Source organism: Megalobrama amblycephala, linkage group LG10 (genome assembly GCF_018812025.1).
Source record: "Megalobrama amblycephala isolate DHTTF-2021 linkage group LG10, ASM1881202v1, whole genome shotgun sequence".
In the NCBI taxonomy this organism is placed as follows: domain Eukaryota; kingdom Metazoa; phylum Chordata; class Actinopteri; order Cypriniformes; family Xenocyprididae; genus Megalobrama; species Megalobrama amblycephala.
The window spans coordinates 28567228-28593530 of record NC_063053.1 but is presented as its reverse complement, the minus strand read 5'-3'; the positions used below and the strand labels follow the sequence as shown (position 1 = coordinate 28593530).

The 26303-nt window shown below is 37.9% G+C and overlaps 1 protein-coding gene across 1 annotated transcript in view; it reads left to right on the top strand.

Annotated features, from left to right (window-relative positions):
- pcnx1 (pecanex 1) overlaps nucleotides 1–26303 on the top strand; it is a 49196-nt gene that overhangs the window by 17104 nt on the left and 5789 nt on the right. Inside the window, 27 exon segments of the mRNA XM_048205638.1 lie at nucleotides 3032–3225; nucleotides 6610–6703; nucleotides 6785–6842; nucleotides 7407–7654; nucleotides 7733–7886; nucleotides 7969–8001; nucleotides 9152–9323; nucleotides 9547–9657; nucleotides 10779–10870; nucleotides 10994–11103; nucleotides 11858–11963; nucleotides 12070–12162; nucleotides 13455–13605; nucleotides 13721–13862; nucleotides 14037–14214; nucleotides 15516–15624; nucleotides 15734–15863; nucleotides 15946–16004; nucleotides 16126–16341; nucleotides 18020–18273; nucleotides 18405–18635; nucleotides 19276–19376; nucleotides 19496–19646; nucleotides 23480–23536; nucleotides 23539–23712; nucleotides 23816–24090; nucleotides 24171–24343. Of these exon segments, the coding sequence (XP_048061595.1) occupies nucleotides 3032–3225; nucleotides 6610–6703; nucleotides 6785–6842; nucleotides 7407–7654; nucleotides 7733–7886; nucleotides 7969–8001; nucleotides 9152–9323; nucleotides 9547–9657; nucleotides 10779–10870; nucleotides 10994–11103; nucleotides 11858–11963; nucleotides 12070–12162; nucleotides 13455–13605; nucleotides 13721–13862; nucleotides 14037–14214; nucleotides 15516–15624; nucleotides 15734–15863; nucleotides 15946–16004; nucleotides 16126–16341; nucleotides 18020–18273; nucleotides 18405–18635; nucleotides 19276–19376; nucleotides 19496–19646; nucleotides 23480–23536; nucleotides 23539–23712; nucleotides 23816–24090; nucleotides 24171–24343 (3866 nt within the window).

Genomic DNA, 26303 nt, shown 5'->3' with positions numbered 1-26303 from the left:
ATGGCGCAGGTGCGCTTAGGGCATATCCGAATCCACTTTTGCTAGTTAAAGGACGGGAAAAATGGTCGGCATGCCCGGTGCATGGTCCAAAAGGGTTGTACCTAGTCTCTTAATGAGTCATGGATGTGTTTTGAGGTTCAATCAAAGTATCATCTCCCATTCCCTTAAAAAGCCAGTTGAGCTCACGTCATGGCAGATTCCCTATTTACTTGGTGCAGTTTGCAAGCTGAAAAACTGAATGCTTCTCTAGCGAGGAAACAGATCTGCTCTTGCGCGAGCAGACCATCTAATGGGATTCCACCAAAGCATTTTTATCTTTATGCACACAATAATAATCTTTTACATTGTAATCCTTTATTTTTAATATTTGGCATGTTTGTGTGCTGTTGCGCTGTGTGTGTAATAAGCAGAGTGTACACGAGTTGTGCACCATCATATTACTAACATGCTCTTTAAATACCAAAAAAAAAATTGCGCTATCTATTTGAGTTGCCTCAAAATAGCAACACGCCAACAATGTGCCTGAACATGCCTTGTTTTCAGACCAGCACACCCATGGGCGCATAAATGGGCGTGAGTGCATTTGCCATTTAAAATACGTGGCGCAGGACCTGAAAATGATAACTGCGTCAAGCTGAAACTAGCAAAAAACACTTGCGTCTTTGAAAGAGACTTCTTACTGACTCAAAACTTTTGAACGGTGGTAAATGTGATTTCAATTCTCGTTGAAATGAAATGTTTCATTTTGAATGGTCAATTCAGAATGTTTGTTTGAAAAGTGTTATATATGGTCAGATCTGATTTCAAATTTATATTTTTTTCAGGATGTATAACTGTAATGTCTGACTGTGTCTGAAATCCCTCAATCAGGGTGCGATTTGTGAAAAAACCAGAGGGGGGGGATGTTTTGAAAAGTTTTTTTTTTTTTTTTTTTTGAATATTTGTTAAAAACCACAGTACAGCTATATACTATTTTTGGCAGCTGAAGTATTTTAAGTATTAGATATTTGTAACACTACAATGACACTAATAATTCTTAAATTCGAATAGAAATGCAAAATCAATCAGTAGTTATTTATAGAATATTGAGACACAAACCTTTACATTCAATCGCGTTTGGTCCCATTTATTTTTGATCACAGTGCATACACATACAAACTCGAAGTCCAAAAGTGTGCACATTTGTAGAAAGGCACATTTACCTCATATTTCATTAAATAGAATATAAGCAGGGCTGTACGCAGGGTTTCATAATTACCGAGGTCAGAAAATGTAGTTTGCTAGGGGGTACGGGGGCATGCTCCCCCGAGAAAATTTAGATTTCCTTAGTGTACATATGTGCATTTTTAAGATGTTTTAAGGCCAACAAATTGGATAACAATAGCTTTAAAACCATGTCAACAAATACATGCATGCACAGTTTTGAGGCAGCTTTTTTGGTAATTTCATGATTTAACTTACAACAGATCAACAACGGTGCATGCTCGTAGTTTCTTGTGCGCTTTATTTAAGCTATAATAAAGTAATTATGCAGCGCGCGCCGGCGCATTTGCGCGTGTAATTCTTGAGTGCGTGCCGCGAGCACAGTATAAGGGCTGATTGGACAGTCATGTTAATTTTTATGTGTTTCATGTTAGAGTTTTACCGACATAGCCTGACAACATCTCATCTGACTGCAGTTCACTGTTGTTCAACTGAAGCTCCCTCGTCGTCACCTGCACCTTTTCCGCGCTCATTTGACTTGGGCCTGGCGCTGAGGCGAAGTTGAAATGCGCGTCTGAAAAGTGTCCTGTTTGTTGTGGTCGTAAAGAGACAGTTCTATATAAACTCATCTTTTTACTTATTTTTATCCCCACCGGGGATAAAAATAATTCAGCAGAGGCAGGGATACATAGACCAGAAGGGGGGAAATCCCCCCCCCCCTACAAATCGCACCCTGCCCTCAATTACACTAACATGTACGTGATCAAGCAAGTGTACATTACAGACACATCATCTACATGAATGTTTAAACAGTGATGCCTCTAATGCTTGTGATGCACTGAGTTCGGCAATTTTCCAGTTTTCCATCGTCTTTTTCCAAAATGACAGTCAGCAACTCTCTTATGCCATTTGTTTTGCTGATGCTTTTGTCAGTACTATGGCAACCAATGTAGATATTAAGAATGTGCAAAACAACACTTTTTTTTTTTTTTTTTTTTTTTTAATAAACTAGTTGGTTGGTTGCCTGAGTGACCAGTCAACAACAAATAAATGTATATGATTTTGTCACTTGCAAAATATAGATATATTTATAGTAAATATTAGATTTAAAAAACAAATTGGATTTTTGTGCAGTGCAAACAAAGGCATCAATTTCCCCCACTGTTTTTACCTAGTAATGTTCTGTTTGCACACGCACACACACACACAGACCTCAAAATCTTTCTTGCTTTTTCTGGTGGTGAAATCGGAATACTCTTCTCTTCCCGTTCAGCACTCCTCTCATTTTACACTTCCTGTCAGCTCTCATAACACCTCCAGAACCCCCATTCTCCTGTCTATCACTACCATCTGTCTGTTGTTCTCTATAAATGTGACCTTGCACTTCCTTCCAGCATCTACCTTATCTTTCTATACAAAACACTTACTTTCACTCTAGGGATGGGTGCAAGTTCTTGTATATTAAAATGACTGATAGTTTTTTTTAACCTTGCAAAACATTTTTCTCAACAAAATCTAATTTTGGGATTCATTTTTGGAAGCTGACAAAAGTTTTTTTTTTTATTATTATTGATTTATTTCAGCTTTCTCAATCACCAGAATTTTTTTTTAATACTTTTAGTTATAGATAACAATAACAAAACTGAACACAATGCACTGAAAGAATAGCAGTGTGCAACATCGTCAACAGCAATGAACTCAGATTCTCCCTGAGTATTCGATTGACTTCTTTGTCGAGTACACAAAGTGACCAAAATGCCCATCACTGTGTGTCACACATGCGCAGTCTCTTGCTCACCCCGAATCATGCATATTTCTACTCCTCCAGTCTGCAGGAGGCTCTGAGTCAGGTATCTCAAGCTTCAGGGTCACAGGTCAGAGGTCAGCCATCCCGCACGCCGTCTCAGGTGACGGTATTGAGCACTAGCGCCTCCCTGCTGGTCAGGAATGGAAGTGCGCAGCTGGAGGGCTGTCCGGATAAGGCGTCCACTGTGGGCGTGACCAGCCTGCAGGATGACTTTGGTATGCACCGTAAAATTGCCTGCTGTCTGTCACATCATCTTGTAATCCGTCACACCTGCCTGTTAAATTTGCATCCTGTGTCTCACACTTGCACGCTGTCTGTCACACCATGTACTGTTTGTCATATCTGCACGCTGTTTCTTATCATGTCTCTTAATTCCATTTGCATGTCATTTTCTGGATTCAATATTCAGTCAATGTGCATCTGTAGGTTTTCATTAGATTGACAGGTTGTATTGGCTGTGGGAGTTATTCTTTATTTATCTTTGTCAGTTTATTGATTTTTCTGCATGTATATGTGTGATTTTATTTTTGTAAACATTGAGATGCTTGGGATTACACTGATTATATAGCTAACATCCTGACTTTTCTTCACATTTTGTATGCATGTTTGTGTGGCATGGTCTTTCTTTGGTCAGTCAAACTCTTCCCTGGGGGTCTAGAGGTATTGATGCAGTGCTCTCGCTGCTGTGGTTAAGGATTGCTTCCGACCAGGGAACTTGCTGGCTTATTTTCCTCTCGGGATCAATAGTGTCTCTATATACACTGTGTGCAGAATTATTAGGCAAGTTGATTTTCTGATCATATTTTTTTTCCAAGCACATTTTACCAATTCCAATCCACATCAATCTTAATAACTACTATTAATATTGTTTTTTAATCATTTATAAGTGATATATAATTGTTCATGAAGGCTGGAAATGAAAAATGCCTTATATTCAGGTGTGCAGAATTATTAGGCAGGTTTGCTTTTACAGGCAAAATGAGCCAAAAAAGAGATTTAACTCGGACTGAAAAGTCAGAAATTATTAAATACTCATGAGAAGGACGCAATACTAATGCAATACTAGAAATTGCAAAGTTAAAGCATGACCAAGGGGCAGCGAAATGCTCATTGGGTCAGCTGGGTCATACAAAAACAGGTGGAAAAGAAAAGACACATCTCTTATCCTGAAATGTCCGTCTTGCAGATATGGACTAAAAATGATCTTCCAAAACTTACTGCCAGATTCTGGAAGATGAATTCTTCAAACAGTGGTACAAGAGGATGTGGTGCTAGTCCTTCAAGAGTCATTCTCAAGCTGTCTGTCTATAAAGCCTATAAAAACCCAGTCTTTATGTATTTTATAACACTTCAGCTTGTGATTCTTATTAAGTGCTGGTCATTTTTTAGGATTCTTTAGCTAACCTAAGTCTCTGAGATTCTGGCACCTCACACTTCAGGAGACTCCAGGTAGGTTGCAGTTCTGGAAAATGGTGGCACTGGAGACTAAAGGGTTCCTGATGATTTCACACTTAATTCTTCACCTTAATTCTTAATTCTTTTCTTTTCCACCTGTTTTTGTATGACCCTGCTGACCCAATGAGCATTTTGCTGTCCCTTGGTCATGCTTTAACTTTGCAATTTCTAGTATTGCATTAGTATTGCGTCCTTCTCATGAGTATTTAATAATTTTTGACTTTTCAGTCTGAGTTAAATCTCTTTTTTGTCTCATTTTGCCTGTAAAAGCAAACCTGCCTAATAATTCTGCACACCTGAATATAAGGCATTTTTCATTTCCAGCCTTCATGAACAATTATATATCACTTATAAATGATTAAAAAACAATATTAATAGTAGTTATTAAGATTGATGTGGATTGGAATTGGTAAAATGTGCTTGGAAAAAAAATATGATCAGAAAATCAACTTGCCTAATAATTCTGCACACAGTGTATCTATAAATATCTCTTGTTTTTGAATAGACAAAAAAAAAAAAAAATTTACAGTAGTGGGTTTTTAACTGTTTAAAAGGCTCATGCAGTCAGGAAGGATAGAGGAAGGATTCTTTGTCTTGTTTAAACCTGGTATTAGCGTTGTTATTAATCTCACTGAATATGCTTCATGAACTCATGTGCATTTTTTTATGGGCTTGCATTTTCTGATTTTGTCTGAATGTGGTTTTATTGGTCCAAACACTGGACCCTGTTTACACCTGTATTTAGTGCCGTCCATTGGTCATCGGATCACTTGAAATGGAAACAATAATTACAAAATTAGTTGTTACAAGAGTTTTTGTTGTTGTTTTCTTGTTTTCTTCTAGAATTTTATTTTTGCAATCATATTATATAAGAATTTCTTATACTGTTGTGTCAAATTTTTAGTGGTCCTACCCCTTTTTAACTGAAATGTCATACTCCTAATTTTAAGAACATTTTAACACTCAAAGAACATTGGAGCCAATAGCCTTGTGGGTAGCGCTCCTGACATACAGTGCAAATGCACCTCCGGTGCCCGATTTCGATTCAGCAAGGATGCATTACATTGATCAAAAGTGACAGTAAAGACATGTTTCAGAAATTTCTATTTAAAAAAAAACAATTTATTTGTGAAAATATTAAGCAGATTTTTTTAATTATAATATTTCACTATATTACTATTTTTACTCTATTTTGATCAAATAATAGCAGCCTTGGTTACTTTCAAAAACATTACAAATTCTTACCAAATTTGATACAATACCTTAAAATAATATCAATATTTGATACCATTTTCAATACCACAGGGAAAACTGCCATATATTAGAGGTGCAACGGATCATAGTTGATCCGTGATCCGTATGAACCAGGCCCCATGTTTCGGAACGCATGTGTTTCGCGGATTTAACTGCATTTAGCCATTGTTATAGTGAAAGTTTATTCATTTGCACATGTTTGTAAGTCTTACCAATTTAAAACACTCAAGTGTTTCTAAATAATTAAAATGCAAGAAGAGGCAAGAGATCTCGATTTGCAATGGGGCGCGCTGTTTTATGTGCGCACGCTCACAGAGGCGCCTTTCAGATGGCGTGCAAACACATAATCAAGCTCTGTTTTGCGACTCCTTGTGCTTGAACGGAGTCAACGGACACATATACACACAAAATGAACTCAAAATCCCCGTCTTGACAAGCATTCCAGTATACGGTAGGTTAGAAAGTCTTAAGTGAACCTAACCAGTTGAGATAACTTGAGAAAGAAATCGGATGCGTTTCATCATATTGGCTCCGTGCATTCGCTCAGCTGGTATTGGTGTATCGATACTCCAGAAAAGGAGTTTTGGTAACCATTTGAGATATTTCAGTATCAATACATATCGAAATATATTTTTGACAACACTACTGTGCAACTAAAATTCTTTACACAGGAAAGGAATCACAAAGAGTTGGGGGTTTTCAGTATAGACAGCTTTCCTGATTATAATGGGAGTGATTTCATTTGGTTGGTGTCAGTCTTGCCTGATTGAGGTGTTATTGTTCTGAAAACTTAGTGCAGACAAGTAGTTATTAGGGGGGCAGTGTCCTATGTGACCCTGCATGATGTCTGTTATGTGACTCCTAACCTTCTGTGTGTTTGTGTGACTCAGGGAAGCTGACCCCGCCTCTCTATGAGGTCGGAGGATGTGACATGTCCCTGGTGAACTTTGAACCTGCAACCAGACGAGCCTCCAACAACCTCTGGTGAGTTACAGCACATGTACAACCAGAACCCAGAATCCACTGTTGAATATCCAAGAACTAAAAGACTTTCTCTCTCTGCAGGGAAACAGACTCTCACCTCTCCAGTTCTACCTCAGTTCGTTTTTACCCTCATGACCTGGTGAGTGTTCCTGAACACACACACACACACACACACACACACACACACACACACACACACACACACACACACCAAATTCAGGTTGAAGTCCCCACTGGGATAGAAAAACATGTATGAGATTATGCATGAATTAAAAGTTAATCAGAAGTTTAATAAACCTTTCTTTTAACAAGAATCAATTTATATTTAACGCATACAGTGAAGATTATGCAGTGTTTTATTTTTACATTTGAACATTACATTTACATTACATTTATTGTGTTACATATTTACAAATTATTCAATCTGTGGTATTTTCTGTACTATGTTAAACTACAGTACCTACTGAACCTGAAAACCTTTATTTAATTTGTATCTTTGTTCTATTGTATTTGTGCTATTGTTTGTGATTAGCTTCTTTGTTGTTATTTTGTAATTACAAAAATAACTATCTTGTGATATATGGTGTTATTGTGAAATAAAATTTCTCATATTGTGAAGTAAGATTTTGGTCACATCGACCACCTGCTAGTTGAGACGATGAGCTCAATCTGTGTGTGTGTATGTAAACTCACCCTGGCTTAGTTCTCATTTCCTCAGATGCGTCTGAATCGGTTGCTGTCCATGGACCCAGAGCTGTTGGAACAGCACGATGTGGACGGCAGTCCTGACCTGCAGGAGGCGCCGCACTCCACACAGGGCTCTGCGCATAATCACACACACTCACACACGCACGCGCTCAAAACCAAGCAGTACTACCGCTTCTGGCTGCTGCCATACCTGTGGGTCGGGCTGCACTTTGACAGACTCACACTACTGGCCCTGTTCGACAGGTAGGCACACACACACACTTATGTGTATTACTGATATGTCTCAACTCATATCCTGATGATGCTGCGCGTGTTTATCAGGAACCGGGAGGTTCTGGAGAATGTGCTCTCAGTGGCTCTAGCGGTTCTCGTGGCCTTCCTGGGTTCTGTGCTGCTAGTTCATGGGTTCTTCACTGACATTTGGGTTTTTCAGTTCTGCCTCGTTATCGCCAGTTGCCAATACTCATTGCTGAAGGTGAGAATCTCACACTTTTCTATCTGATGATGATCTAACTGATCATTTTTAATGAAGATTTGTCTTTCGGTCCTTTAATCAGAGTGTACAACCCGACTCTTCATCACCCAGACATGTGAGTATTACACACACACTCTTAATACAGTAACACACACTCCATTACTGTGAGATAAAAGCATATAAATTAGTGCAGTGAAGAAATGAATGCATTCATTTCTGTGATTAATGGGACATGTGCATTTATAAGAATAATCTGTACATCTCAAGATTAAATTTAGAATAAAGATGGAATTAAACAAATAGTATTAAAAATTTACTTCCTTTATGTAGATTCTACATTAATTTGGGAATTGAAATTGTGAATGCACTACTGTTCAAATGTTTGGTGTCAGTATGATTTTTTTTTTTTTTTTTCTTTTATTCAGCAAGGACAAATTAAATTGATCAAAGCTAACAGTAAAGACAATTATAATGTTACAAAATATTTGTATTTAAATAAATGCTGAACTCTTTCCACAAAAATATTAAGCAGCACAACATTTTTCAACATTGATGATAATAAAATGTTTCTCGAACACCAAATCGGCATATTAGAATGATTTCTGAAGGATCATGTGACTGAAGAATTATTTTAAATTGTAATAAAATTTCTCAATATTACTGTTTTTGCTGTAGTTTTGATCAAGTAAATGCAGTTTTGATGAGCATAAAGAGATTTCTTTTAAACATATTAAAATCAAACTGACCCTAAACCTTTGAACGGTTGTGTATATTCATGATTATATATATTAATTATTTAATATAGTATAATCTTTTTAACATTTGCAAACAGAAAAAGGACCCACTTTATATTAAGTGGCCTTAACTACTATGTACTTACATTTAAATTAATCATTTGATACAATGCACTTATTGTGTACGTACATGTTTTTACATTGTACTTATATTTTAAAAACACCTGCATGTAATTACATCTGTAATTAAATTCTATAATTACATTTATAATTACACTGTTGACCCATCCCTTACACCTAACCCCTACCCTTAAACCTACCCATACCACCAAAGCTTTCCCTAACCTTACCCGTATCACACCTCAATAGCAACAAAAGTGTTTTGCAATTCAGTATGAACCCAATAAGTACATTGTACTTATTTTTTGATGTAAGTACATAGTAGTTAAGGCCACTTAATATAAAGTGGGACCCAGAAAAATGTAAACGACAAATTTGAAATGATTTTCTTTCCCTCCTGTGTGTGTTCAGGGTCATAATCGTATCATCGCCTACAGCAGGCCTGTGTATTTCTGTCTGTGCTGTGGGTTGATTTGGCTGTTGCACTATGGGAGTGTAAACAGCAGCTCCAGTGCAGTGTCACTGTATGGAGTCGCTCTCACCAGCTCTATCCTGTTGTCTCAAGCGCGGGATCTCCTCATTGGTGAGCACTGATACACAGAGTGTAAATTCCCAGTAGATGAATATGTAGTGTTTTCTTGTTTTGCTCTTTTATTGAAATCTGCAAGCCGTAAGCTTTTTCCTCAGCTTTCCTGTGAAAGTAGAAAAATATTCCAGAGCTGAGTACAGAGAAAATCCTGCTGATGTGACGGGACTCAAGTACTCCGGCTTTACATTATCTCGCTCTTTCTCCTCTCTCACTCCAGTTTTTACCCTGTGTTTTCCCATCATCTTCTTCATTGGGCTGCTGCCTCAGATAAACACTTTTGTCATGTACCTGCTTGAGCAACTTGACATTCACGCCTTCGGAGGAAACGGTAACAGATACGCTCACTTTTACTTTTAGGACTGGGAAAAATAAGCATATGTATTGTGATTCTTTCTTAAAAGACTCAATCTTAAAAGGTTGGTTCACTCAAAAATGATCCCATGATTTACTCACCCTCAAGCCATTCTAGGTGTATATGACTGTCTTCTTTCAGAGGAACACAATCGGAGATATATTTAAAAATATCCTGGCTCTTCCAAGCTTTATAATGGCAGTGAATGGGTGCGTGATTTTGAAGCCCAAATAAATGCATCCATCCATCATAAAAATAATCCATACGGCTCCAGGGGCTTAATGAAGTCCTTCTGAAGTGAAGCGATGGGTTTTTGTAAGAAAAATATCCATATTTAAAACTTTATTAACTATAATAACTAGCTTCCTGCAGACAGCCGTACGCATTGATTTTTGGTGGAAGAGAAACCTCTGACCGGACGCATGACGAAACGACTAACGCAGATGCGCAGAGGATAGAGCAAAACAAAACACCGGTCACAAATTAGAAGTCTAAAACAAGAAATTTTAAAGAGAAATGTCGGAGGATTTCGATTTAAGAGAAGAGGAGCTTGAGTTTGTTGCACAGCCCTATTTGTTTGAACCTCGAGAGGCGTCTAAGCTTACGATACTCCTACATCCTGCGTCATACATCGCTTCACGGGTTACTCTTGTGGCGCAAGTCAACTTGCGCAGTATGCATACGGTCGTCTGCTGGAAGATAGTTATTTTAGATTATAAAGTTTTAAATATGGATGTTTTCCTTACAAAAACCCATTGTTTCACGTCAGAAGGCCTTTATTAACCTCCTGGAGCCGTGTGGAGTACTTTTACGATGAATGGATGCACTTTTTGCTTCAAAATCGGGCCCCCCGTTCACTGCCATTATATAGCTTATATCTCCAATTGTATTCGTCTGAAAGTAGAAAGTCATATATGCCTTGGATGGCTTGAGGGTGCGTAAATCATGGGGTAATTTTCATTTTTGGGTGAACTATCCCTTTAACAAATTATGTAAAATCTAATCTCTATTTACATTAATTTCAGTCCATAAACTACTGTGTTTGTGATGAGAATGTTGTTTTAGAGACTTATTGTAACGTCTGTCTTCACTCCCAGCATGCACCAGTCTGCTCTCAGCTCTCTATAGTGTTCTGCGCAGCGTCATCACCATAGCGATGCTCTATGGGTTCTGCTACGGCGCCCTAAAGGTGATGAATCACTCTACATTTGTTTTGATTTCTTTCTGGATTTCGGTTGTATTTGTAGGGATGTTGAATTGTTCTGTGTTAAAGCATACTTAATATTCCTCTGTATATTATGTTTGTTTTCAGGACTCGTGGGATCCTCAGCACATTCCTGTGCTTTTCTCAGTGTTTTGTGGGCTGTTGGTTGCTGTATCATATCATCTGAGCCGCCAAAGCAGTGACCCCTCAGTTCTCATGTAAGTCTTTTTGCGAGTGTGTGGGTTTGTGCTTTTGATAAATAATTCTTGCATTTTTCCTGCTTTAAGTACTTTAAAGGTGCTAAAGAGGATGTTTTGTTTTATACATTTTTGCAATATTACTTGAAACTGTCTTTACTAACTGATAAAAGACTATTTATTAGGTGCACTGAAAGGAATAATATTAATATACATCATCTGTGCACGAGGTAGGGCCTTAAAAACATCAGCCAATCGCTTACGCGATCATCTCGTAAACGATTGACCCTCTGGCTTGTCAATCACTGCCATGACGTTCCTTGTGAGAGACGCACGGCTGCGTGCTCCAGTAACTTTCCACACTCCACAGGCGCTGCATGCAATGTTTTTGTCCGGAGACAGGAGTAACAACTGCAGATTATGAGTTACCTGCGGTGAGTCCGACATAATGAATCCACTAACACGACACAGCGAATGCCGGTGGTAAACACTCGTGTTCCAATACTCGTGCACAAGTTTTGGGAGGCGTTCCCTCAAAATGAGCTGTGAAGGAGGAGGGTTGTTCTTACGCATGCGTTCATTTCAAAAACTCAGTAACAGTCTTTGGTTTCTCAGTCGACGAAAAGATCCTCTTTAGCACCTTTAAGTAGTCTTTGAGAATTAATTTTTTTTGTAGACATTGAATGCTTTGATTTGATGTTTGAGGACCTTTTATTGTTTGCCTGTGCAGTGGTTAGTTTTTTGCCACTTTTAATTTTGTCTTCTGTATGTGTAGTTCATTAGTGCAGTCAAAGGTCTTCCCTAATGTAAAAGAGAAAAATCCAGAGGATCCCCTTTCTGAAGTGCAGGATCCGTTACCAGAGAAACTCCGCAGCTCTGTGGTGAGCAATACATGCATAAATCTCACAGACATAGACACAAACACACATGGACTCTTCGGTCTTGAATGATGCATCTCTGTCTCTCTCTTTCTCTCTCTGGCTACAGAACGAGAGACTACAATCAGATGTGATCGTGTGTGTCGTCATTGCTGTCCTGTATTTCGCCATTCATGTCAGCACCGTTTTCATCGCCTTACAGGTAATGATAAAATAATACAAATTAATGATAAAAAACGATACTAATATGGCCATAATTATTTGCGTGTTATGGATGAAAACTGATACATGGACATATTAAAAAATATTTTACATTATTTTGTCTACATTTATTAAAAATAAAACACTAAAAATTAAAATATAATATTTATTTTGAGATTGGCTAAATATTTAACAGTGCTATTAAATAAGCTCAGTGGTTAGAGCATGGCACTAGCAATGCCAAGGTCATGGGTTCGATCCCAGGGATTGCACATACTCAGACATATGTATAGTATGTATAGTATATTGTATAATAATATAATAATTGTATAGTATAATGTATAGTATATTGCAATGTAAGTCGCTTTGGATAAAAGCGTCTGCAAAATGCATAAATAAATGTAAATGTTTTTAAAGATTAATTTTAATTAGTGTTAAAAGACAGCAAACACAAAATTAAGGGGAAATTAGCTCATATGTCTCATACACTATTGTTTAAAAGTTTGGGGTCAGTTCGTTTTATTTTTTTGTAAATTTTTTTAATTTAATTTTTTTGAAAGAAATCACTACTTTTATTCAGCAAGCATGCATTAAATTAATCAAAAGTGACAGTAAAGAAATTTATAATGTTACAAAAGATTTTTATTAAATAAATGCTGTTTTTTTTTTTTTTTTTTTACTTTCTGTTCAAGAATTTTGAAATAAATGTATCATGGTTTCCATAAAAATATTAAGCAGCACAACTGTTTAATTAACATTGATAATAATAAACACACAGGAAACACACAAACACGAATGTTTCTTGAAAACTAAATCAATATATTCGAATGATTTCTGAAGGATCATGTGACACTGAAGACTGAAGTAATGATGCTGAAAATCTAGATTTGCCATCACAGGAATAAATGACATTTATAATATGTAAACTGTTATTTTAAGTTGTAATAATATTTCAGTTTTACAGTATTTTTGAACAAATAAATGCAGCTTTGGTGAGCAAAAGAGACTTCTTTCAAAAACATTAAAAAAAACAATCCCAAACTTTTGAACGGTATTGTATATCCATCCAATATTTGCCAATAAATCAATTAATCAATCACTAATATTGGCTAATAATCATTAGCAGTATGTAGTGTATCCCTAACTACGATCATACTGCACTTCATAGTTCAGCTGCAGGTAAATCAAACTCCAAGAATACATATTGTATCATAATCAAACTACAGATAAATATCAAAAGTAGTATAAATAGACAGTTCTTGATTGTTCTTGTCCCTCTGTCTTCTCTTCAAGCCTTTTTTGAGCTATGTTCTGTACGGTCTGGTCGGGTCAGTAGGACTGTTAACTCACTACCTGTTGCCCCAGATGAGGAAGCAGTTACCCTGGTACTGCTTCTCACACCCGCTGCTCAAAACCAGGGAGTACTATCAGTTTGAAATCCGGGGTGAGTCACACTACAGATGTTAAATTCTGTGTACTGCTATTTAAAGACATAGCTTTTATTCTCCGGGGACTCCGTTAGCATTAACTGTACTGATGTGCATGTGTTCTCTGTGCAGGTGCAGCCCATGTCATGTGGTTTGAGCGTGCCCATGTGTGGCTGCTGTTTGTGGAGAAAAACATCCTGTATCCACTCATTGTGCTTAATGAGCTGAGTGGCAGCGCACAGGAGCTCGCCAGCCCCAAGAAGCTCAACACAGAGTCAGTATTACCTCTTCTGTCTGACCTCCTGTCTTCTGTCCTTTTTATTCAGTGTTACGGTTGTTTTTTATTGAATAACTGATTGACTGTCTGCATCTGATCATTGTGTATTAGCTAAATGTTGTCTGTACTATCATTTACAAGCAATCAATTCATTCTCTCTCTCTTTCTCAGAGTCGGAGCTCTAGTGATAACTGTCGCTGGGCTGAAGCTGCTGCGTTCTTCCTTCAGTAGTCCAACATATCAGTATGTCACTGTCCTCTTCACGGTCCTGTTCTTCACGTTTGATTACCAGCAGTTCTCCGAGACATTGCTGCTGGACCTTTTCATTATGTCCATCGTTTTCAGCAAGGTCAGTTCTTATAGTATAGATTTTTGTCTTGATTTTTTTTTTTTTTCTTTCTTCTTTCAGGAGTTTGATATAGGCTATGCCCTCTGATGAAGTACAGAGTTGAAGAATGAAGACTCTTGTAGCTTTCAGTTAGTTATTGTATCCTAATATTTTAGACAAATTGGTAGATTCATTACTAACCAACATAAATCAGATAAGAAAGAGATAGCTCTCTGGAATACTTGATTTTGATTGATCAATTACTGCTGTGGTCAAATATTTATGAATGATGACTGTTTAACCATTGTCCCAGGCAACCAAATAGCTTATTTTATTTTATTGTATTCTAAAAAGCAGTATTAAGCAGCATAATGTAAAGTCATTCAATACCACAAAATAAACCCCCTCAGATGATACAACCAGGGCTTGACATTAACACCCACCAACCCGCCAAATGCGGGTGGATTTTCAGCAGTGGCGTGTAACGCAGTCACTCATACAAGCCACTTTAGTGGGTTGAATTTTTATAATATATTCATTTTTCAATTGTAGTCTTTTAAAAAAGGCATCTGAAATGATAAACTAAGTGCAATGTACTGTTGTCAAGAATACAGATTTTTTTGAAGCATATCGACACTGAAATATCTGAAACGCTTCCAATACTCATTTTCCGCAGCATAGACACACGATACCAGCTGCGCTTTCTCACTCTCTCATCTCCCCGACAGCGAGTTGACACACAAACCTGCCTCCCCTCACTCACTCGTTTCATTTGCTCCAGATGAATATTGTTTGTGTTGCTGGGCTTGAATTTTAGTTTGGGATTGCTTGTATTGCGCATAATTTTACTAATTCCTGCAGATTTTGTGATCACACTTTGGGCAAAATGTGCACATAAAGCCACCTCTCAGTACTAAATTGAGTTCTTTTTTGCTGCTTATTGAGCTTAAACAGTCAAATACACACAAAATAATGTCAAAATGCCGGTCATGGCGAGTATTCACGTAAACGCATGCGTAACAGTATAATGGATCAGTGCGTCAGGTCTTAAAGTGACAGCAGCCTAATATACCTGCAGCCAAATTATGAGATAATATAAAAATATCTATATGGCAGATTTTCCCCATGGTATTGATGTCAAAATTGTGGCCAGTGAAAATCCTGAGTGGCTAGTAACTATTGAAAATCAATTAATGTCAAGCCCTGGATACAACACCCTCTGCATTATCCCTCACATATTGCCAGTTTGTTGTTGTTGTTGTTTTTTTAGACACTTTGCAAAGTCTGTATTGTATAATTGTGTGATTTATTTTGTTTTGTAGTTATGGGAGCTCTTTTATAAGTTGAAGTTTGTTTATACCTACATTGCGCCGTGGCAGATTACCTGGGGCTCTGCCTTCCATGCCTTCGCCCAGCCGTTTGCAGTGCCACGTATCCTTATCACACACTGTGTTTCAGATTTAACATATTTTACAGGCCTTGTCAAACTCGAGTGTCTTTGTGATTCTTGCTGTTTTTCCTTGACTCCGCCCCCCTCCAGACTCTGCCATGTTGTTTGTGCAGGCCATTGTGTCTGCTGTGTTCTCCACTCCATTAAACCCTTTTCTTGGCAGTGCCATTTTCATCAGCTCCTACGTACGACCTGTGCGCTTCTGGGAGAGAGAATACAAGTAAGACATTCAGTGTATATCAGCGCCTCCGGTTTTCTTTTTCCTTTTTTAGCCCTTTGTTGATTTAATTTCTGTGTTTCAGTACTAAGCGAGTCGATCACTCCAACACTAGACTTGCCTCACAGCTTGACAGAAACCCAGGTACTGGTTTACCTACAGTATCTGTTAAAATTGTAGAATCATTCTTAATTTAGTTTCTTGCCCTTGGAGGTATAGATTTGTGTAAACCTGTATTGTCTCATCTCATTTCTCATGTTGTCAGGTTCAGATGATAATAATCTGAACTCCATCTTCTATGAGCATTTGACGCGTTCCCTGCAGCATTCTCTGTGCGGAGATCTGCAGCTGGGCCGCTGGGGAAACTACACCACCGGAGACTGCTTCATCCTGGCATCTGATTACCTCAACGCTCTCGTTCACCTTGTCGAGATCGGCAACGGTCTCATCACCTTCCAGCTCAGAGGACTTGAGTTCAGGGGTGAGGAGAGGAAAAGACAAGAGAGATTATGAGATTATAAGAAATGTACCAAATCAGCATATTAGAATGATTTCTGAAGGATCATGTGACTGTGAAGACTGGAGTAATGATGCTGCCATCACAGGAATAAATGGAATTTTGAAATATGTTAAAATAGAGAAAACAGTTTAAATTTTAATGATATTTCACAATATTACTGCTTTTACTGTACTTTTGTTCAAATAAATCAGCTTGGTGAGCATACAAGACTTCTTTCAAAAACATAAATAAAATCTTACCGACCCCAAATCTTTTAAAGGTGCCATCGAATTGAAAATTGAATTTACCTCGGCATAGCTGAATAACAAGAGTTCAGTACATGGAAATGACATACAGTGAGTTTCAAACTCCATTGTTTCCTCCTTCTTATGTAAATTTGATTTGTTTAAAAGACCTCCGAAGAACAGGGGAATCTCAACATAACACAGACTGTTACGTAACAGTCGGGGTGTACGCCCCAATATTTGCATATGCCAGCCCATGTTCCCAACATTATGAAAGGCATTAGACAAGGGCAGCCAGTATTAACGTCTGGATGTGCACAGCTGAATCATCAGACTAGGTAAGCAAGCAAGGACAATAGCGAAAAATGGCAGATGGAGCAATAATAACTGACATGATCCATGATATCATGATATTTTTAGTGATATTTGTAAATTGTCTTTCTAAATGTTTTGTTAGCATGTTGCTAATGTACTGTTAAATGTGGTTAAAGTTACCATCGTTTCTTACTGTATTCACGGAGACAAGAGCCGTCGCTATTTTCATTTTTAAACACTTGCAGTCTATATAATTCATAAACACAACTTCATTCTTTATAAATCTCTCCAACAGTGTAGCATTAGCCGTTAGCCACGGAGCACCATCAAACTCATTCAGAATCAAATGTAAACATCCAAATAAACACTGTACTGTACTGTACTTACACTTTGTAAAGATCCATTTTGAGGGTTATATTAGCTGTGTGAACTTTGTTTATGCAATGATAGAGTCGAGAGCTCGGGAGGGGGCGGAGAGCGCGAGCATTTAAAGGGGCCGCAGCCCTGAATCGGCGCATTTCTAATTATGCCCCAAAATAGGCAGTTAAAAAAAATGTTTAAAAAAAATCTATGGGGTATTTTGAGCTGAAACTTCACAGACACATTCAGGGGACACCTTATTATTACATCTTGTAAAAAAAAAACGTTCGATGGCACCTTTAAAGGTAGAGTATGTTTTAAAAGGTATACTTCTTGAAAATGTAATAGATGATGTAAAAACAGGATTTTGCTTGTTCTTTTTGTATCAAATGGCACAATATACTCTAAATTTAGAAATTAAAGCTCTCTCCCCAATCCACCCTCACGATTTGAAGAAATTAAGCCGCAAAAACAGGTCATTCAGAAATCATTACGTTAGTAATGTCACAACCATGAGCACATTAACATAACTGACCACAGTAGCAATGCCTGTCCAGTATTCATCAACTTGGTGAGGGTTTGGTTACTGATATTTGGAGGTGCATGGTTCAAATGGGTTTTAAGTTTGATTTCAAGGGGAAAAACATAACATTTTAAGAGTTATAATTTTGAAATGATTATATGATTCTAGTTGAAAGATTCTGTCTTATTTATTTATTTTTTTTCTATTTCTATCTCAGGGACATACTGCCAGCAGAGGGAGGTGGAGGCGATAACAGAGGGAGTTGAAGAAGATGAAAGCTGTTGTTGCTGTGAGCCTGGTCATCTCCCCCATCTGCTGTCCTTTAACGCTGCGTTTGGACAGCGCTGGTTGGCCTGGGAGGTTCTGGTCACCAAATACGCCCTGGAGGGCTACAGCATCACAGATAACAGTGCCGCGTCTATGCTGCAGGTGTTTGATCTGCGGCGAATCCTCACCACCTACTACGTTAAGGTCAGCAGACAAATCTTGCTGTTCTGTACCAAACTGCTCTGTTTCAAAACTGGCTAGGTGAGGTTTAACAAAATAATGTTCTGAAATTGTGTTTAAAATCATTTATTATTTATGTGTTTGTATGTGTGTAGGGCATCATTTACTATGTCATCGCGTCTCCTAAACTGGAGGAGTGGCTGGCGAACGAAGCCTTATTGGAGGGCTTGAAGAGCTGCGGAGAGAGAAACTATGTTGACTTGGATCCAACCTTTAACCCCAATATTGATGAAGACTATGACCACAGACTAGCTGGAATCTCCAGAGACAGTTTCTGCTCCGTCTACCTCAGCTGGATCCAGTACTGCAACTCTCGGAGAGAGAAGGTAAACACATGCTCACCTGCACTATATTGCTGATGAATAAGGCTGATAAGTTTCAAGTAATCTACAAGTAAAATTTTTTAAGAAAGAAGTCTCTTAAGCTCACTAAGGCTGCATTTATTTGATCAAAAATACAGTAAAACAGCAATATATATAGCAGTATTATTCAATTTAAAATAGTTGTTTTCGACTTTAATATATTTTAAAATGTAGTTTATTCCTGTGATGGTAAAGCTGAATTTTCAGCATCATTACTCCAGTCTACAGTGTCACATGATCCTGCAGAAACCATTCTAATATCATGCTGATTTGGTGCTCAAGAAACATTTCTTATCATTATCAGTGTTGAAAATGATTGTGCTGCTTAATATTTTTGTGAATTTTTTTTTTTTTTTTTTTTTTTTTTTTTCAAGATTTGTTGATGAAAAGAAAGTTTAAAAGAACAGCATTTATTTGAAAGAGAAGTCTTTTGTAACATTATAAATGTCTTTTTCAGCCACTTTTGATTGATTTAATGCATCCTTGATGAATAAATGTATTTATTTATTTAAAAAAAAAAACAATCTTACTGACCCCAAACTTTTGAATGGAAGTTTGACAAATTTTTACATTCCCATGGCCTCTCTCACTCTCTTTCTTTCAGCCACTGGACAGTGAGAAAGACTCTCCACTGGTTTTGTTGTGTTATGGTTTGTGTGTTTTGGGAAGGAGAGCTCTGGGAACTGCATCTCACCATATGTCCAGGTGAGGGTGCAAAAATCCTTTATTGTGCTGGAGATTTCCCAAAAAGCTTGTTATACAGACACTGTTTGCGGTTTGTGTATGCAAGTTTATTCTGATGATATGTGTTTGTGTTCTTACAGTAATCTAGAGTCGTTCCTGTACGGGCTGCATTCCTTGTTTAAGGGAGATTTCCGGATCTCATCTGTGAGAGATGAATGGATATTTACTGACATGGAACTGCTGAGGAAGGTGGTTGTGCCTGGAATTCGCATGTCACTCAAACTGCACCAGGTGAGATGCGTGTGAGATGAATGTCATCTGTTCTCTGTGAAATGTGACTTGTATTATTTTACGTGTTTAGAATCAGGGCTTAAAAACGGGGAAAAAAAAATTCAATCGTTCCACTCCGAGCAGAATCTGTATTTTAACGTTTCTGTTCCAGCGCTCCTTCCTTCGTATTATAAACGTTCCGAAACCGGTTTGATTAGAAACAATAACGGCTAATAACGTTATTTTCATTTTATTTTTGCATGTAGCCTACTTAATAATAATAATAATAATAATAATAATATTAATAATAATAATATTTTAGAGAGTGTATTGGCCGTCTTAGCCAATAGGCCTACAATTAGTCTATTATATCTATCTATTATAACAAGATTCTGTCCAAATGTAAACCTATTAAACGAAAGGAAAATTTTTTTATAAATTAAAGTATTGTTTCAAGATATTTCTTCTTCTGTAATGAATAACTAATTAATAACTGTGCTAGATTTAACCCTTTCGAGTGTGAGTTTAAAATATTTTTAAACATTATATGGCTGAAAACACTGCATAGCTGTGATATATGACAAGAGCTGCGCGCGTCCGTCTCGCAGCCAAAGTGCGAAAGCTCAGTTTGAATCTGGCAGTTATGTGACGTCGCTGAACGTTCGAAATCCCATATGTGGGACCGTACCGCTCAAAGGGTTAAGGGCATTTTAAGCGAACGAGAAGCGTGTGAAGTGCGGAAGCTCAAGCGGTTGCCGTGGTAACGAACAATGCCCGCTAAAGAAAAATTTTTACTGTATGAATATTGTATTAAAAACAAGAGCTAAAAACCTAACAAAATTATAAACTTAACTAAATTATGCTCAGTTTTTGTATATATACAAAAAATATATTTTCGCTTGGTGGTCTTTTTATCTTTCATATATTGACGTGAAGCATCTTGGCAAGCGCTTCAGCTTGAGCTGCCCTCCGTCTGCTGTCTATCCCACTGAAAATGAACTGGGATCTCATGGTTGTACTGTAGCCGACCAAGTAAAATGCACCCCTGACCATGGGTATAGTGTATATTAAAGGTGCTGAAGAACATGTTTTCAAAAGATGTAATGTGAGTCTTAAGTGTCCCTTGAATGTGTCTGTGAAGTTTCAGCTCAAAATACCCCATAGTTTTTTTTTTTTTATTAATTTTTTTAACTGCCTACCATTATAAATTCGCCGATTCAGGGTACACGGCCCCTTTAAATCTCTTGCTCCACGCCCCAAGAGCTCGTGCTTGCCTTAAACACCATAAACAAAGTTCACACAGCTAATATAACCCTCAAAATGGATCTTTACAAAGTGTTCGTCATGCAGCATGTCTAATCGCGTTAGTACAGTGTTTATTTGGATGTTTACATTTGATTCTGAATGAGTTTGATAGTGCTCCGTGGCTAAAGCTAACATTACACACTGTTGGAGAGATTAATAAAGAATGAAATTGTGTTTATGAATTATACAGACTGCAAGTGTTTAAAAATGAAAATAGCGACGGCTCTTGTCTCCGTGAATACAGTAATAAACTATGGTAACTTTAACCACATTTAACAGTACATTAGCAACATGCTAACGAAACATTTAGAAAGACAATTTACAAATATCACTAAAAATATCATGATATCAATGATCATGTCAGTTATTATTGCTCCATCTGCCATTTTTCGCTGTTGTTCTTGCTTGCTTACCTAGTCTGATGATTCAGCTGTGCACAGATCCAGACGTTAATACTGCCTGCCCTTGTCTAATGCATTGAACATGGGCTGGCATATGCAAATATTGGGGGTGTACACCCCGACTGTTACGTAACTGTTATTCGCCTGTTCTTCAGGGGGACATTTAAACAAATGAGATTTATATGAGGAAGGAGGAAACAATGGAGTTTGAGACTCACTGTATGTCATTTCCATGTACTGAACTCTTGTTATTTAACTATGCCCAGGTAAATTCAATTTTTGAATCTAGGGCACCTTTAATAAAATAAAGTAATAACGAATAAGTAGGTAAATACAAACAACCTGGACAATGTGCCAAATCAGCCAGGCCACCGGGATTTCACTTTTCCCAGCTGTTCGCGATGGCCAGTCCGAGACTGCGTTATATTTAGAACAGTTAGGCCTATATTAATAATAAAAATGATAGCACTTCGGGTGGAAAAGGTCATCCTCTGTGTTCAGTCTTTTAAACTACTCCTCAACATGCATATAGTGTAAATAAAGCAGTTACATCAATGAGATGATAGTAGTCCGCGGCCACACCCCCGTGCTAACGGTACAGCCCACGGCGCAAATTACAAGACAAAACATGGAAAAATAGAAAATCGGTTAGATTTCATTTACTCAAATGATTGTTTCTAAAGTCATAATTTAGCAAAAGTATCTATTAAAGAAGTACACGAAAAATGAAAAATAAACGGCTGGTTTCATTTTTGCATTTGCATTGTATGGTCTGAAAACTGAATTGTGAAGCGTTACACCGACCTGTTTCCTTTCCTAGATCTTTGGACTGCGCCACAATGAACCACCTTCGTTTTGTTAATCTGTAGACCTAATTTTTTAGCCTATAGGCCTAAATATTGCCTTTTATTTTATGTGTTATGTAGGTAGGCCTAGTTTTCTCCGTTCACAGAAGCACTGCAGATGTATGATGTGATGTTGAAAATTGTACTATTGTGCAAATTTCGCTGGTTTCAAAACGCACAACAAGCTGCATTACTTGAAATTCATTTTCACTTAAATGTAGGCCTAATACTTGACGGTTGGTGACATATATCATCGGAAAAACTAATGCCAGGGCATTGCCATTGTGACTTACCTAACCTATGATGACTTGACAGCTGGGCTGTGTTCAGCCCTGATAAAACGTTGCAAAACGTTTTTTAAACGGAAACGGTGATGCATTGAACACCCTGTTCTGATGACGCAAGAGTTGTAACTATGGCAGCTGAGAAGGCCATACTTTGTGTTATTTTTGAAGAATTTTCAGAGCCTGATGAAATCGGTATAAATACATGTTCAATACTGCAAAATACACTCGATGTTACAGTCACTGCCCTTGCCATCCAGAATAAAACATCTCAATTGAGTGAAGGGATTTGTGGAAACTTATAATTATTGTGATACAACATTTGCCTTGCATTTGAGCATGAAAAGACAAACATTTCAGGTGAAGGATAATCCACTTCTTACCTCTTATCAGGCTTATCATTATTGCTGATCACTGTTGTTGTGCTATGATATTGTAATATTTACCATTATATAATCAGAGGAGTATAGAAAAGTTTATGAAAGTGTCACTTCACAATACAACAGCAAAATATATAAATATAGTATTTTTTTTGTTACATTAATACCCATTGTGCGAGCTTGGGCTGACATTTCTGACACGCCCACCAAACAAGAGAAAACGTATCTCAAACCCGTTGCACACCGTTTCCAGGAAACATGTCGTTCAACCCGGAAAATGTAGCAAAACGTTGTGCACCGGTTTGAGCTTGAACGTGCCCCTGGGCTGAGTGCGTGAGTGAGGGCATTTCACTCACGTTGCATAGGCTGTACTATTTGAATTCGTGATTGGTTGACTGCCAAATTAAAATATTAAACGGAATGATAAAATAACGTTATTAACTGGTTAATGGCCATTTCAAATTAGCGTTTCTGTTCAGAATGATTACATTTGAATTCGTTACCTGCTTTTGGTTACGTTCCGGTAACCAAATTTCGTTCGTTTCCCATTTTCGTTTTCGTTCCTTGAACCGGTTCAGAGCCCTTTTTAGAATACATTTTAATCTTTTTAATTTAATGAGAGTTAATCTCTCTCTGCAGGATCACTTCACCTCCCCTGATGAGTATGAGGAATCATCGGTGTTGTTTGAGGCGATTTCTTCTCACACGAGCAGACGCTGGTGATCGCTCATGAGGGTGACCCGGCCTGGCGCAGTGCCGTCCTGTCCAACTCTCCCTCTCTGCTCGCCCTCAGACACGTGTTGGACGAAGGGACCAACGAATACAAGATCATCATGCTTAACAGACGTTACCTCAGCTTCAGGGTCATAAAGGTGAGGGCAAAAAGACAGGATAAAATAGATTAAAGTAGACTGATGGAAAAGTCAACTTTATTAAGACATAAATGATTTTATGTTTTTGCATGTGCATTCTTAGGTGAATAAGGAGTGTGTGCGTGGCCTGTGGGCGGGGCAGCAGCAGGAATTGGTGTTTTTGCGGAACCGAAACCCGGAGCGTGGAAGCATCCAGAACGCCAAGCAAGCACTACGCAACATGATCAACTCTTCGTGCGACCAGCCAATAGGATACCCAATATATGTGTCACCCCTGACAACATCTTACTGTAATACACACCCCCAGCTTGGACACATACTGGGAGGACCAATTAGCATCGCCAACATACGAAACTTTATCGTCAACACGTGGCACAGGTGTGTGTGTGGTTGAATGAGAGAGAATGGATGTGTTTTATTTGGTGTCATAATAACAGCGCTTATCTCTCTTACTGAAGACTGCGTAAGGGTTGCGGTGCTGGATGTAACAGTGGCGGGAATGTTGAAGATTGTGATGCCGGTGGCTTGTCGTGTGGCAGTGGGAATTCTGGGAATTCTGGGACAGGAGCGAGTGATTCCCAGCACAGCTCAGGACCTACAGCACTGCACGCTTACACACCTCATTCTCTGGGTAAACACACAGTCAATGCTTAGACATTATTTATTGGTTGAATACATATAATTATGATGTATTTTGTATTCTAATGAGGCCTTACCTGGGTAATATTTGGTTATATATAGTTTTTAGGTTTAGCGTGACACTATATAGGTATAATATACATTCACCAGCCACTTTATTAGGTTCACCTTTTAACGCAAATATCTAATCAGCCATCCAATCCAATCACATTGCAACAACTCAATGTACACTGCATTCCAAATTATTATGCAAGTGACATATCAGTAAGATTTCAGTACAATAAACATTCAGATTTTAGTTTTTCCTAAGAAAATGTTTGTTTGTTTATTTATCCATGTCTTTTTAGATAACTGGTATCAATCTCAGACAAAATCATTTGCCAGATCTATGGAAACCCTACTTAGAGGTTGTTCCACATTATTAAGCAAGTCACAGTTCTACAGTTCTCATGCAATATGGGGAGGAAGAAAGATCTTTCTGAAGATGAAAAGCATGAAATGGTGCAATGTTGTGCAAAAGGCATAAAAACAACTAATATTGTGTGAAAACTGAATGGAGATTATTGATGGAGATAAACTTTCCTTAATAAGCCTTTATCTGACCGAGTTCTGCTGTGCTCTAAATCACTCACAAATCTTATGATAATTTGATAATCTCCATTCAGTTTTACACAATATTAGTTGTTTTCATGCCTTTTGCACAACATTGCACCATTTCATGCTTTTCATCTTCAGAAAGATCTTTCTTCCTCCCCATATTGCATGAGAACTGTAGAACTGTGACTTGCTTAATAATGTGGAACAACCTCTAAGTAGGGTTTCCATAGATCTGGCAAATGATTTTGTCTGAGATTGATACCAGTTATCTAAAAAGACATGGATAAATAAACAAACAAACATTTTCTTAGAAAAACTAAAATCTGAATGTTTATTGTACTGAAATCTTACTTGCATAATAATTTGGAATGCAGTGTATTTAGGCATGTAGACATGGCCAAGACAATCTGCTGAAGTTCAAACTGAGCATCAGAATGAGGAAGAAAGGTGTTTTTTAAGCCTCGTTCAGACTGTCAGTCCAAATCCAATTTTTGTGCATATCCAATTGGAATTGGATCATATTTAGCAAGTGTGAACGGCAAAAAATCACATCCATTTCAAGCTTTAAAATTTTATTCAAATCGCATTTCTGGAAATCCGTTTGAGTCTGACTTCTCTAATCGGATTTTGTGTGGTTTATTTGACTTTCTCACACCATGTAAAACGTAAACATGTCAGACAATGTCATAGGAAACATGCTGAAAGTCGCTGCAGAAACAAGATTGTGTTGTTGCAAAGTGCCAGTCGAGCAGAGACGTGTTGAATTTTAAGAGTGGTGGAGATGAAGGCACAGAATTAATTGTCTAAATAAGACAAATGTATTGCAAACCTCTCCTCATTGTCATAGAAATCAATGCAGGTATTCCAGAAAACAAAAGAGCGCCACGGGACACACAAATCCGATCCGAACAATTGAGATACGTAGTCAATAATTTAGATCAGATTCCAGATTCGGCTACACAAATAATCGAATTTGGACTGACCGTGTGAACAGCCTGAGTGACTTTGAACGTGGCATGGTTGTTGGTGCCAGATGTGCTTGTCTGAGTATTTCAGAAACTGCTGATCTACTGGGATTTTCATGCACAACCATCTCTGGGGTTTACAGAGAATGGTTCCAAAAAGAGAAAATATCGATTGAGCGGTGCATTTGACAAATTACAATTGGCTGTCTCAACTGCATCATGCCTAGGCCTATTAGTGGCACTGTTTTTTTTCTTTCTGCCACAGTGGCAGATCTGTGGGTGAAAATGCCTTGTTGATGCCAGAGGTCAGAAGAGATTCAAGCTGGTTCGAGCTGATAGAAAGGCAACAGTAACTTAATGAACCACTCGTTACAACCGAGGTCAGCAGAA